Consider the following 13,225-nt stretch of genomic DNA (forward strand, 5'->3'; position numbering starts at 1 on the left):
TGTGTAAGACCCCAACTGCTCTTCACTGAAAACCTATTAGATGGCTTAGAATGCAGATTGCATTCTGTATAGTCATAAAATGGATCTAGCCATACTGAGAATATGCTCTGGACATATTTATTTATACAGTATATATTTTATATCAGCTCCTGAAGGCAACAAAAAATCTAAAACATTCTCTCTAAAGGCACAAAAAGCATGTCAACTTTTATTTTTGCTAATTGCTAACAGATACTGCCAACAGAGCAAACCTCATGTGGCGTTCAAGGATAATTCTTGCATAAACTCATTGATGCCCCATTGTCATCGGATTTACTGGACTGATACATTGCCTCTGGTGTTTGTTGAGGTGCCATTCAGTAGACTGCTGAAAATGAGCAGAGGAAATTATATATTATAATGTATTTTCCTGTCAATCTTCTCATCGTATTGCATAGAATCCCATCATTTCATGATACACACCCAAGATTTTTAAGAACACTACAATGTTTCCATGCCAACACTGCAGGTGACAAGTTGAGTTTTTTATTAAGTTACTAAATTAAACAGATGCATAACTGGCAACTGTCTTGTAATTTACCCCAGTGAATAAGCTACTGTCATCCATCTCTGCTAAGGGACAAACCAGATTTACATGTATTCTAGTGAACCAAGGTTCTGGACATTTATAATGGCCAAAAACAGCAACATAATATATAGAATCAGAGCTACTCTGTTTTCTGATTGCCATGTACATAATTTTTTAATCAGATTAGTAGTAATTAGGAGTAATTAGGAGTAAAATAACAAACATCTGAAGTAATTTAAAGTTGTTGTAATCATTATTTGATTGATTTGACTGATCTACTGTATCTGTTTCTGTTAATCCACCAACACAAATTCATATTCTTATTTTATCAACAAGAACCCTTGAACTATTAAACATTTCAAAAATCTCTTCAGACTGACTTGAGGAAAAGTTTGAGGGTAAATTTGTTTTGGATAACAGTTTCTGGGACTATTACCAATTTGTGATGATTTGAAGACAGCAGTATTCCCATAAATCTGGTTCCTTCCAGTTTTCCAGAGTTTGGGCAAATCCAACATTTTCCAAATGAGAAGCATGGGCAATCCCCACAACAGAGGTCCAGTCACATGTCAACATTGCAGCGTGATACCCTACGTACATCCTGTTCATCATAATCTTTAATCATTTCTGTAGTATTTTTCACTGAACAACTCACTCAATGACTACAAAGGACACTTTTAGTTGATGTCCAATCTGATGTCCAAACTTTGATGTATCAGTGTTTTCCACACTATCACAGCATACCTGAGTAGCTTCAGATGCTGAGCAGAAGCTAAAAAAATAAAAATAAAACATCAGAAATTCCTTAGCAAATTCAGAATATTTTTTAGAACACATAGGGAGTCATTAATAGAATAGTTTTACCCCAAAATTAAAATTGTCGTTTACTCTAAAGTGTTTTTTTTTTCAATGCAACACAGACTGTGTTGTTCTTCAATGTTTGAAGAATCTTCACACATTTCATAGTGACCGCAGCTGACAAGTTACAAAAGAGCAAAAAAAAAAAAAAAAAACAGATGAAATTAGTATTAAATTATTCCATACAACTTGTGAGCTATAATTAAAATCTTCTGAAGCCATACAATTGCTTTGTGCGAGGAACAGACCAAAAGTTAAAGGGATAGTTCACCCAAAAATGAAAATTCTCTTATCATTTACTCACCCTCATACCTTTTTTCCTTCTGCAGATCATACATTATGATTTTTAGAAGAATATCTCAGCTCTGTAGTTCCATACAATGGAAATTGAATGAATGGGTGCCAAAAGTTTGATGCTCCAAAAAGCACATAAAGGCAGTATAAAAGTAATCCATACCACTCCAGTGTTTTAATCCATAATCTACTTCAGAAGTGATATGATTGGTGTGGGTGAGAAAAAGGTCAATATTTAAGTTATTTTTTGATAGAAATTCTTCTCTCTGCCATTTAGGGGGCGAAATGCATGAAGGATGTGAATCACCAAAATAACAAGAAGAAGAATGTGAAAGTTAAAGAGGAGATTGACTGAGCAGGGAGAAGAATTTATATTTAAAAAGGACATAAATATTGATCTGTTTCTCACCCACACCTATCATATCACTTCTGAAGACATTGATGTAACCACTGGAGTCTTATTAATTACTTTTATGCTGACTTGATTTTTGGAGCTTAAAAATTTTGGCACCCATTTATTTATATTGTGTGGACCAAAGAGCTGAGAAATTCTTCTAAAAAATCTTCAAGTTCAGCAGATGAAAGAAATTCATACACATCTGGGATGGCATGAGGGTGAGTAAATGATGAGAGAATTTTCATTTTTGAGTGAACTATTCCTTTTAAGTTGTTATTCACTGAAAATCTATCCCTCTGTTATTTCTTTAAGAATCTCTTGCCCTTTTTTTCTATCAATCATTACTTTTCAATCAGTTATTTTGTAAATAATTTATAAATGTTGATACTGTTTCTGCAATTCTTCTCACCACAGTTGAACAGAGCGGTTATCTGAGTTACCGTAAACTTTGTCACTTAGAACCAGTTTGGCCATTCTCTGTTGACCTCTCTCATCAACAAGGCAATTTCCATCTGCAGAACTGCCACTCACTGTATGTTTTTTGTTTTTGGCACCATTCAGAGTAAATTCTACAGACTGTTGTGTGAAAATCCCAGGAGATCAGCAGTTACCGAAATACTCAAACCAGCCCATCTGGAACCAACAATCATCCATGCGATTATCTAATCAGCCAATCGTGTGGCAGCAGTGCAGTGCATAAAATCATGCAGATACAGGTCAAGAGCTTCAGTTAATGTTCACATCAACCATCAGAATAGGAAAAAAATTTGATCTCAATGATTTGGACCGTGGTATGATTGTTGGTACCAGATGGGCTGGTTTGGGTATTTCTGTAACTGCTGATCTCCTGGGATTTTCACACACAACAGTCCTAGAATTTAGTCCAAATGGTGCCAAAAATAAAAAATATTGTGTAAGGGGCAGGTCTGCAGATGGAAACGCCTTGTTGATGAGAGAGGTCAACAGAGAATGGCCAGACAGGTTCGAACTCATAAAGTCTACGGTAACTCAGATAACCGCTCTGTACAATTGTGGTGAGAAGAATATCATCTCAGAATGCTATTCTGAGATGCGGGTTGGCGCAGTTTTGGCGGCACGAGGGGGGCCTACACAATATTAGGCAGGTGGATTTTTATTTTATTTTATTTTTTTATCCCCTTTTCTCCCCACTTTGGAATGTCCAATTCCCACTACTTAGTAGGTCCTCATGGTGGCGTGGTTACTCACCTCAATCCGGGTGGCGGAGGACAAGTCTCAGTTACCAGCACTTCTGAGTCACTCAGCATGCCCTGGATTCAAACTCGCGACTCCAGAGGTGGTAGTCAGCGTCAATGTGGCTGATCGGTATGTGTGTGTGTTTATATATATATATATATCAAAACAAGGGGGATGATTACATTTTCCCAAGGAAACTATGTTGCATGTGCCATCACACAAAATGTATTTGTAGGGGTTTAATAACATGTTTTGTCAACATACGCTTAAGACAATGACTTAAGACAGTTTCAAAGACTATGTTTTGTCAGTATCTGTGTTTTTAAACACATTACACATTAACTAAGCAGTAATTATGTAGAGTAGCATAGAATTTCACACTGAAACAATAAATGCATGCCTTTTCACCTTTAAAAACAGTCAGAAGTAATTGTAAAACAAACCATGAAACTATATACTGTATATAATGCACATACATACATATGGCACATTTTATTAGACTGAATTTAATGAAATTGATTTTCCCTCCTTTATATATGATACTGCATGACCTAGGGCTGTGCTGACCTTAGGATTTATTATACCTCACAAACAAATGTTTTCATTGTTAATATGGTATGATTAGTTTAGAAAAGGGTTTTGGATAGGTTTACTTATAGAGATCAAGCTCAGGCTTATAAAGATATAATATGCCTTATACAAAACCAATATCACACAAGGATTCTTTATTCTATATTGATATTCATATGACCCAGTTATAGGCCTGCAAATTGATCTGTTTAGTCAGACATGAAGAAAACCCTTTTTCACTTATATCTAGACTCTTTTAGTGTGGCAGCTTGTGTCATGTCCTTTTCAGTTCAAATAACAAAACAGTTTCATTGAAAAACTGATAAGCTATTCAAAGACTAATATTATAATCTGAACATGTAACCTAGAAATCTGCAACAAATTGTGTTCAGAATTTTGTTCAGAATTATATAAGCCAAATTACCCAACTTCCATCGAAGCACTATGCTCCAGCAAAGTTTTAACTAGGAATGGCTTTGTGGTTCACAATTCCCTGTTATTTACTCTCATTGTTTAATGCAACTGGAAGCCAAATCCCAGGGACATACAGCTTTCCAGCAACAGCAGTTCAGTCAGAAAAACTTGGTTGTGTGCATGACACACACACTAATAACCTAGAATTGTGGTATGTGTAGGGTTGCCACCTTCTAGTTGAAAAATATGGAAACCTTTAACTCTTTCATTTTAGGGATGGGACGATCCCTTATTTTACAAGACGGGTGGCAACCGCCAGAAGTATTCAATAACAACATGATTACATGGGAAGTCAACATGTTGCTACGGAATGTTCCAGTACCCGACATTGACCCCACAGCCTCAGAGGTATGGATCCTGGTGCCACGTTAAAACCAGGAAGTAATGACATTCACCTAATAATTGATAAGCACAATTCAGAGGTTGCATTTTCCCTCTAAAATTATGTTTTTACTCCACTGATGGTTAGGTTTAGGGTTTGGGTTTGGGGTAGAGTAATAAAATATGCATTCCTGTTGACTGTACATAATTTACAACTAAAAACAATAGCTTTAAAACTCTTTTTTTGGCAGTCCTCTGTGGACATTTCACCAGGAAACTGGAGATCACACGTGGCCATACCTTCAACGACACTTACAGCTTCGGCCTCTGAATTTGAATTGGTTCAAATTTCAGTAAGCACAGATCAACTTTAGCGCAAGAGCTTTCGACTGTATACTGTTGATAAATTCACAGTGAGATCAGTCTGTCAGTAAATTAGAACCTATCGTTTAATCAGTAAAATGTATTTTCTAATGTGCAGGTGCATACAGTAGCTTAGTCTAAAATACTGTTTAAACCTAGAAATGAACAATGGGATTTGATTAATTCTAAAACAAAAAAGTTTTAATGCAAAATGAAGAAGAAATATGAAATAGAATGGGGAAAAAATTTATCTCAGTGATTTAGACCATGGCATGATTGTTGGTGCCAGATGGGCTGGTTTGATTATTTCTGTAACTGCTGATCTCCTGGGGTTTTCACGCACAACAGTCTCTAGCATGTAAAGAGAATGGTGCGAAAAACAAAAAACATCCAGCGAGCGGCAGTTCTGTGGCCGATAACGGCTTGTTAACAGGAAGGTGACAGTAACCCAAATAAACAACAGTGCTATGCAGAAAAGTATTTCTGAACATACAACACATCAAACATTGAGGCGGATGGGCTACAGCAGCAGAAGACCCCTCCAGGTCCAGTACTATCAGCTTTGAACAGGACAATGAGGCTGTAGTGGGCACAGGCTCACCAAAACTGGACCGTAGACAATTGGAAAAACATAGCCTGGTCTGACGAATCTGGATTTCTGCTGAGGTCCACAAATGGAAGGGACTGCAGCCTCAGTTTTCTGTTCTTGACTGACAGAAGTGGAACCCAACATGGTTTTCTGCTGTTGTTACCCATCCGCCTCAAGGTTCGACATGTTGTTCATTCTGAGATGATATTCTGCTCACTAAAATTGTACAGAGGGGGTTATCTGAGTTACCGTAGCCATTCTGTCAGCTCGAACCAGTCTGGCCATTCTCCATTGTCCTCTGTCATCAACAAGGCGTTTTCATCCACAGAACTGCCGCTCATTGTTGTTTTTCGCACCATTCTCTATACACTCTAGAGACTGTTGTGTGTGAAAATCCCAGGAGATCAGCAGTTACAGAAATACTCAAACCAGCCTGTCAGGCACCAACAATCATGCCATGGTCTAAATCACTAAGATCAATTTTTTTCCTCAATCTGATGGTTGATGTGAACATTAACTGAAGTTCCTGACCAATATCAGCATGATTATATACATTACACTGCTGCCAGATGATTGCCTGATTAGATAATCGCATGAATAAGTAGATGTACAGGTGTACCTAATAAAGTGGCCGGTCAGTGTACTGTATATACAGTATATATAGAATAGAATATACACTGGTGGCCAAAAGTTTGGAATAATGTACAGATTTTGCTCTTACGGAAAGAAATTGGTATTTTTATTCACCAAAGTGGCATTCAGCTGATCACAATGTATAGTCAGGATATTAATAATGTGAAAAATTACTATTACAATTTGAAAAAAAAAAATCAGAGCTTCTTAAATTATTTCAAAGAGTTCTCATCAAAAAATCCTCCACATGCAGTAATGACAGCTTTGCAGATCCTTGGCATTTTAGCTGTCAGTTTGTCCAGATACTCAGGTGACATTTCACCCCATGCTTCTTGTAGCACTTACCATAGATGTGACTGTCTTGTCAGGCACTTCTCGCACCTTACATTCTAGATAATCCCACAAAAGCTCAATGGGTTAAGATCCATAACACTCTTTTCCAATTATCTGTTGTCCAGTGTCTGTGTTTCTTTGCCCACTCTGACCATATCTTTTTGTTTTTCAGTTTCAAAAGTGGCTTTTCTTTGCAATTCTTCTCATAAGGCCTGCACCCCTGAGTCTTCTCTTTACTGTTGTACATGAAACTGGTGTTGAGCGGGTAGAATTCAATGAAGCTGTCAGCTGAGGACATGTGAGGCGTCTATTTCTCAAACTAGAGACTCTGATGTACTTATCCTATTGTTTAGTTGTATCTGGGCCTTCCACATCTCTTTCTGTCCTTGTTAGAGCCAGTTGTCCTTTGTCTTTGAAGACTGTACTGTACACCTTTGTATGAAATCTTCAGGTTTTTTTTTGGCAATTTCAAGCATTGTATAGCCTTCATTTGTCAAAACAATGACTGACTGATGAGTTTCTAGAAAAAGCTAATATTGACCTTAGACATGCCAGTCTATTGCATACTGCGGAAACTCAAAGACAATGTTAAGCTTCATTTAACGAGCATGATTACTCAAGGATAAGGTGTTGGAGTGATGGCTGCTGGAAATGGGGCCTGTCTAGATTTTTTTTTCTTCAAATAGTGATGGTGCTGTTTTTTACATCAGTAATGTCCTGACTATACTCTGTGATCAGTTGAATGCTACTTTGGTGAATTAAAGTATCAATTTCCTACCAAAGCAGCAAAATCTGTACATTATTCCAAACTTTTGGCCGCCAGTGTATATATGCTATCTATATATATATATAATGCTATCTAATGGTTTTTATTTATCATAAATATAAAATGCTTTTACAAAATTCAAATTCTTTTCCACAATATTTTTCATCATGACTTTGAAGGGTGTATATTATTTTCTGCCAGGGCACTAGCAAAGTAAACATGTTTTCATTCAGACTAAAGTGACAGTAGATAGACAGATGAAAAGTGTCATTAAGACATGGCACAGAGACACATGCTGTAACACTCTGTCCCCAAAAACACTGACCCTTGATTGAGCATGTAAACAGACCATAACATATTTGTCCACCAAATTAATGTAATAAAGTTCACAGTTGCTGGAATCAAATCCCAGTCTTTTCACTGATAAGTCAATACTACAGCTAAACAAAACATGTTATTGCTGATATTATAATTCTCATTGCTTATCAAAAGAAAGCTGGAAGTATTTCTTCTTTGTTGGACAAACAATTTAGTCTTTGGTTTTACACTGAATTCAAAAGACCATAAAAATTATTTGAGGTTGTTTCTTTTGCTTTGCTTCAAACAGGACTGTGTACCATTCAGAATAGAATTGAGAGTGCCTTTTACAATCAGTGTAATTCCTGAATTTAAATTTGAATTAAAGTTGTGAAAAGGATGCAGAATTGTAATTTACAGTATATTAAAGTGAAATAAAATTCAAAGCAATACACATAACTGCTTTAAGTGTAGTTTTAGAATCATACATTTCATTTTACGATACCCATCATAAACACAACTTTTTAGGTATTTCCAGAAAGATTTATTTAAGAAATTAACTTTTGTTTTATGGATCAAGATGGAAGGAATCCTAATTTCCCAGGATGCACTAATTTACCCCAAAGGGCCCTATTTTAAGAGTGCAATGCCATAAGCTATGCACGCAAAGTCAGTGGGCATAGCCATGAAGTTTTGATATTTTCGTGCAAGCATGCACTAAGTCTAGGCACAAGTGGGTTTGGTGAAATTGCACGAGCAGAGCGCTAATGGACTGGGCCAAGTGCAATTTAATTCTGAGGTTCTTCCGGTTATTGCTCCATCTGTGTCCTATTATTTAGTCCATTCCATGTCAAGTACCAGTGAAAAAATCAAAGACAGCACAGTCATAAGAAGTTGGTAGTGTAAATGGACTGTATGCAATGAATTAGAAGAATAGAAAAATGGACTTACAGTAAGCATTCTTTTGTGCATTATCTGCGTCGTTGTTGAATGTCAGGCATATTTCTATGAGAGTGAAACGCTCCTTTTATACGCATGGAAAATGTGATTCTCGTCAGAATTTGGATGTACACTCCGCTCCATTAAATTATAGAGAATGTAAGTATTATTAATCATTTTCATCTACTGACACACAAATCATGACTAGTGTTAAAAGTGATTGTATTGGCACATACTTCACTTTTTTTTTCTCCCCTTTTCTCCCCAATTTGGAATACTCAATTCCCAATGCGCTCTAAGTCCTCATGGTGGTGTAGTGACTCGCCTCAATCCAGGTGGCGGAGGATGAATCTCAGTTGTCCAGTGTCTGAGATCGTCAATCCACGCATCTTGTCACGTGGCTTGTTGAGCACGCTACCGCGGAGACATAGCGCGCATGGAGGCCCACGCTATTCTCCGTGACATCCACGAACAACTCACCACGCGCCCCACCGAAAGCAAGAACCACATTATAGTGACCACGAGAAGGTTAACCCAACATAACTCTACCTACCCTAGCAACCGGGCCAATTAAGTTGCTTAGGAATCCTGGCTGGAGTCACTCAGCACGCCCTGGATTCGAACTCGCGACTCCAGTGGTGGTAGTCAGCGTCTTTAACACTTCACTTCTATTGATCAATTTTGATTAAAAAAATTCATTTATGCATTAAAACACGAAAAAATATAACCAAAAATATTTCTAAATTTAAATTACACCTCAAATGAAACGAAAAAATTATCAAAATAATCATACCAAATCCAAACATTTAACATCTTGCAACGGCACCTTTAGCAGTGATTTAAAAATCACTCTACGATAACAGGTCGAAAAATACCAAAATAAATTAGATCATTAATACAATTATAAATATACATAATAATAATAATAATAATAATAATAATAATAATAATAATAATAATTGAAAAATAAACCATGATATTAACACAAATCTAATAAACTTTTGTTTCATAAACCGGCAATTGTCAGGGACATAATCTGATGTTCTTCAATATTCTCAGAGTTTGGACATTAACTTTTATTACCACCTGCTGGTGGAATATCCAAACTGCAATTGCAGGAATTGAGTTTAAATTTTGCGTTTAGAATAGAGGCGCTGCTGAAACATCTTAGCGCAATGACTTATTTATCAGGAAAATAGCAAATTGCGCTTTGCACTACTTCATTAACATACAATACACCCACAGTTTGCGCACATACACCCACAGATAGTGCAAACACTCCCAGTCTCCACCCACGGCCACTTGTGCTTTGTGCTAGCATGAAAATTGCATTTAAAATTAGCGCTCTCATGAAAATTGGATAAACTGTAGCTCATGGTTGTTGTGCATTTTAAAATTCACATTTGGCTGGACAATCTTGCCTGTATAGGGCAGAATAGTCAAATGAATTCATAATTAGCACCTGTTTATCACCTGCACAGATTTATCTCCTTTTTCGTCTAGTTCCCCTGACTTCTCATGACATTTCCCCCATTTCCCAAAGATTATTAATCTCTCTTTCCTGTTTTCTGGCCTCCACACAGCGAGCGATTACTGACATCAGGGGGGTAAAAAAGCATGAAGACAGGCTTTCTCCTGTCTTAATGAAAACAATTTTGTAATGCAAAAAAAAAATATATTGTAAAGGCAAAATGCAGTTTCATATTTCTTTCTTAAAGGGTGCTCTTGACCAGTTTCATGAGATTCACCCATGTGATCTGTTTTACACATTCGGTTGTATCAGTACATAGCTGACTGATAAAGCATGCAAAACAATAAAAAGAAATGATTGTAAAGTGATTTCTCACAATGGCATCCAAAAATCCAACACTAAAATCCAAAATAAGGAAAATAAGGTATTGTATTATTTCTAGATGATGCAGGTAACAAATAAAGACAATTGAGCATTGGGAGGGAAAAGTGAGTCTTTGGGCCAGTGCTTTCTGGAAATGATTCATTGAAGAATAAAGGCTGCTTGAAGGGCAGAAACTCCCCCTACCTCCACAGCTTGTGTTTGATTGGCTGAGGAAAGTAATGTCAGTGAGGGGGAAACTGTATAAATAGCCCAGTGCTGCTGACGTTCAGACAGATTCAAAAGTCTCAGACAATATTAACTGTTAGACAACCACTAGTGGAGCACTCTGGGATATCTCTGGACCTGTTAACATGTGCCGAGCATTAGAGCATCTGCCAATCACCTGTCTGGAAAGGTATGTTTCCCATCTGTTAAAAAGTTACTTTATTTATTGATTTATTTAGATAGTGGGAAAACTACTCTAAAATATCGCTATTGTGGCTGTCAGATTTATTTCTCAAACTAGACACTAGATTAAGTGTCTTGAGCATTTGAATTTGATTTCATTGTATTAAATGATAATATTTCACACAATTCATGTTGGTAAATTTAAGTGTTTTTTTCCAATGAAATGATGGACAATTTTGTTCTTCACAGGGCAAAGGAGCTAAAGGCTCGGTTTGGAAGTTTTCTCCTGAAGCAAGAGCTTAATATCATGGGCCACTCTCAAAAAGCTGACAAACTAACTTTAGAGAACAGGAAAAAATGGAGCCAGTCTTTCTATGAACTCCTGGCTCACAAAGGTGAATTTATGTCAGCAGCAGTAAATATATAGGCATCAAACATTCTTGTCTAGGCTGTAGGATAGAGGCTACGGAAGTCATCTATTGGTTTGTTCATCTTTCTTTCTAGAGGGACTGTGTGCTTTCAGAGCGTTTCTGTCATCTGAGTACAGTGAAGAAAACATCGCTTTCTATCTGGCCTGTGAGGACTTCAAGAACACAAAGAATTCCTCCAAGCTGTGTCCCAAGGCCAAGAAAATCTATGAGGAATTCATCTGCTGTGATGCACCGAGAGAGGTAAATATCTAACGACAAAGAATATAAATAGAGAAGGCAGTGCAAATACCCATGCTGAGCACAAAAGGCTGATCTTTTGCTTCAAACACTGGACAGCATAAAATAGTTGAACAAATACACGTCAAGACAAATTTACAGTATACAGTATCATTTCAAAATCTGTAGTGGCATTGTAACAATTTGTACTCCACATATTTAACAAGTTATAGAGAAATAAACTGAAGTATTTGAAATATATATATAAACACACACACACACTCACACACACACACACACACACACACACACACACAGTATATGGAGTATATATGTATTTAAGTCTATAAATCTATTTAAGTTAAGGGGGGAAAAACACTCATGAAAATTATTTTTCTCCCTCTATTGTCAGGTTAATCTGGATCATGAAACTAGAAGTATCACCCTGAAGAGTATGGAGCAACCCACCCTCTCCTCCTTCAACCTGGCCCAGAGCAAAATTTACACCCTCATGGAGAAAGATTGTTACCCTCGTTTCCTAAAGTCAACCGTCTACCAGGAACTCATCACTCAACATGTGGGCTAAACTATCCATGCCTGTAGCATGGAAGACTCTAGGGACAGAAACAATGGAATGTGTCACAGACGAACACAGCATTTGTGTGATGTGACCAGGGACTAAAAACGAAATGTTTTTCATTTTGGTTCGTTCTAAGCAAAAACTGATTAGAACTAAATAAATGAACGGTTAATAACAGTCTTTTACAAATGACAGTAATCTACTCTAAGGGGTGGGTGAAATACCTAGTTGTGTTGCAGCAACATGGTCTGGAAAAACAAGCCCAAAATAAGCCAGTTGCCTCACCAAAATAAGCGAAAATTAGCAGAAAAAATGTTTTCCTATGTGGTGGATTTATCGGCATAGAAATCATAACAAGCAGTTAATTATCAGTTAAGGATCATTTTATTTACAGATCTGCTTCTGAGTCAAAACCCGGCAGCATCAAATCTGTATTAATGCATCATATCTAACAATAATACAGTGAAGACTTGGAAACAACTGAGAAAGGTACTTTTTACTTCTAATAAAGTTTTCCTTGTACCTAGATTAGCTGTGCATGTATATGTAGTAATTATATATCATTGTTAAAAGGTCTTCATTCAGAGAATGTGACATCCACAACGGGCAATTAGGCAAAGAAATGTGTGATGGAGCAATTTCCTTCAGTATCAAAGCACGTTTCATTTTTTCGGGCAACATGAAGTGGTGTAGCTCCAAAAATGTACTGTGATAAACCTTTTGGCCTTTAGTTTCATAGAAAAATTATCAGAACAAAATTAACCGGTTACTACCGGTTACCAGCATTTGAAAATAAAGTATTCACTACGGAACAACTGAAAAACACGTTGCTCTGGTTTTTGGTTAAGTTCTGCTGTTAAGTTCTGCTTTTTGAATGAATCATAACCTGTATCATGGGGTTCAGGAGGTCTTATGGTGGAGACACAGACTCAAAGACCAGACTGGAAGGACAACTTGTGGATGATTGAGTTTATCAGTGCAGTAGTGGAGCACACTGATGAAGTTTGTTGCACTGGGGAGTTACTGTGAAAGTTGGCTGACTTTTGCACTTTTATGTAAAACTGTTTCTTTTTTTTTTTTTTTTGCATTTTGTATTGAGTATTTATTAAAGAGTTATATTAAAAATAGTATTATTTATA

At 36.8% G+C, this 13,225-nt stretch overlaps 1 protein-coding gene across 1 annotated transcript; it reads left to right on the top strand.

The window, feature by feature from the left end:
* The first annotated feature begins 10,740 nt into the window (after positions 1-10,740).
* Positions 10,741-13,225, top strand: LOC127440416 (regulator of G-protein signaling 16-like). Its single transcript, XM_051696960.1, has 4 exons — positions 10,741-10,866; positions 11,109-11,254; positions 11,364-11,530; positions 11,919-13,225. The coding sequence occupies exons 1-4, from the start codon at positions 10,823-10,825 to the stop codon at positions 12,090-12,092; spliced, it is 531 nt and encodes a 176-aa protein (XP_051552920.1). The 5' UTR covers positions 10,741-10,822; the 3' UTR covers positions 12,093-13,225.

Source organism: Myxocyprinus asiaticus, chromosome 5 (assembly GCF_019703515.2).
Source record: "Myxocyprinus asiaticus isolate MX2 ecotype Aquarium Trade chromosome 5, UBuf_Myxa_2, whole genome shotgun sequence".
Taxonomy (NCBI): Eukaryota; Metazoa; Chordata; class Actinopteri; order Cypriniformes; family Catostomidae; genus Myxocyprinus; species Myxocyprinus asiaticus.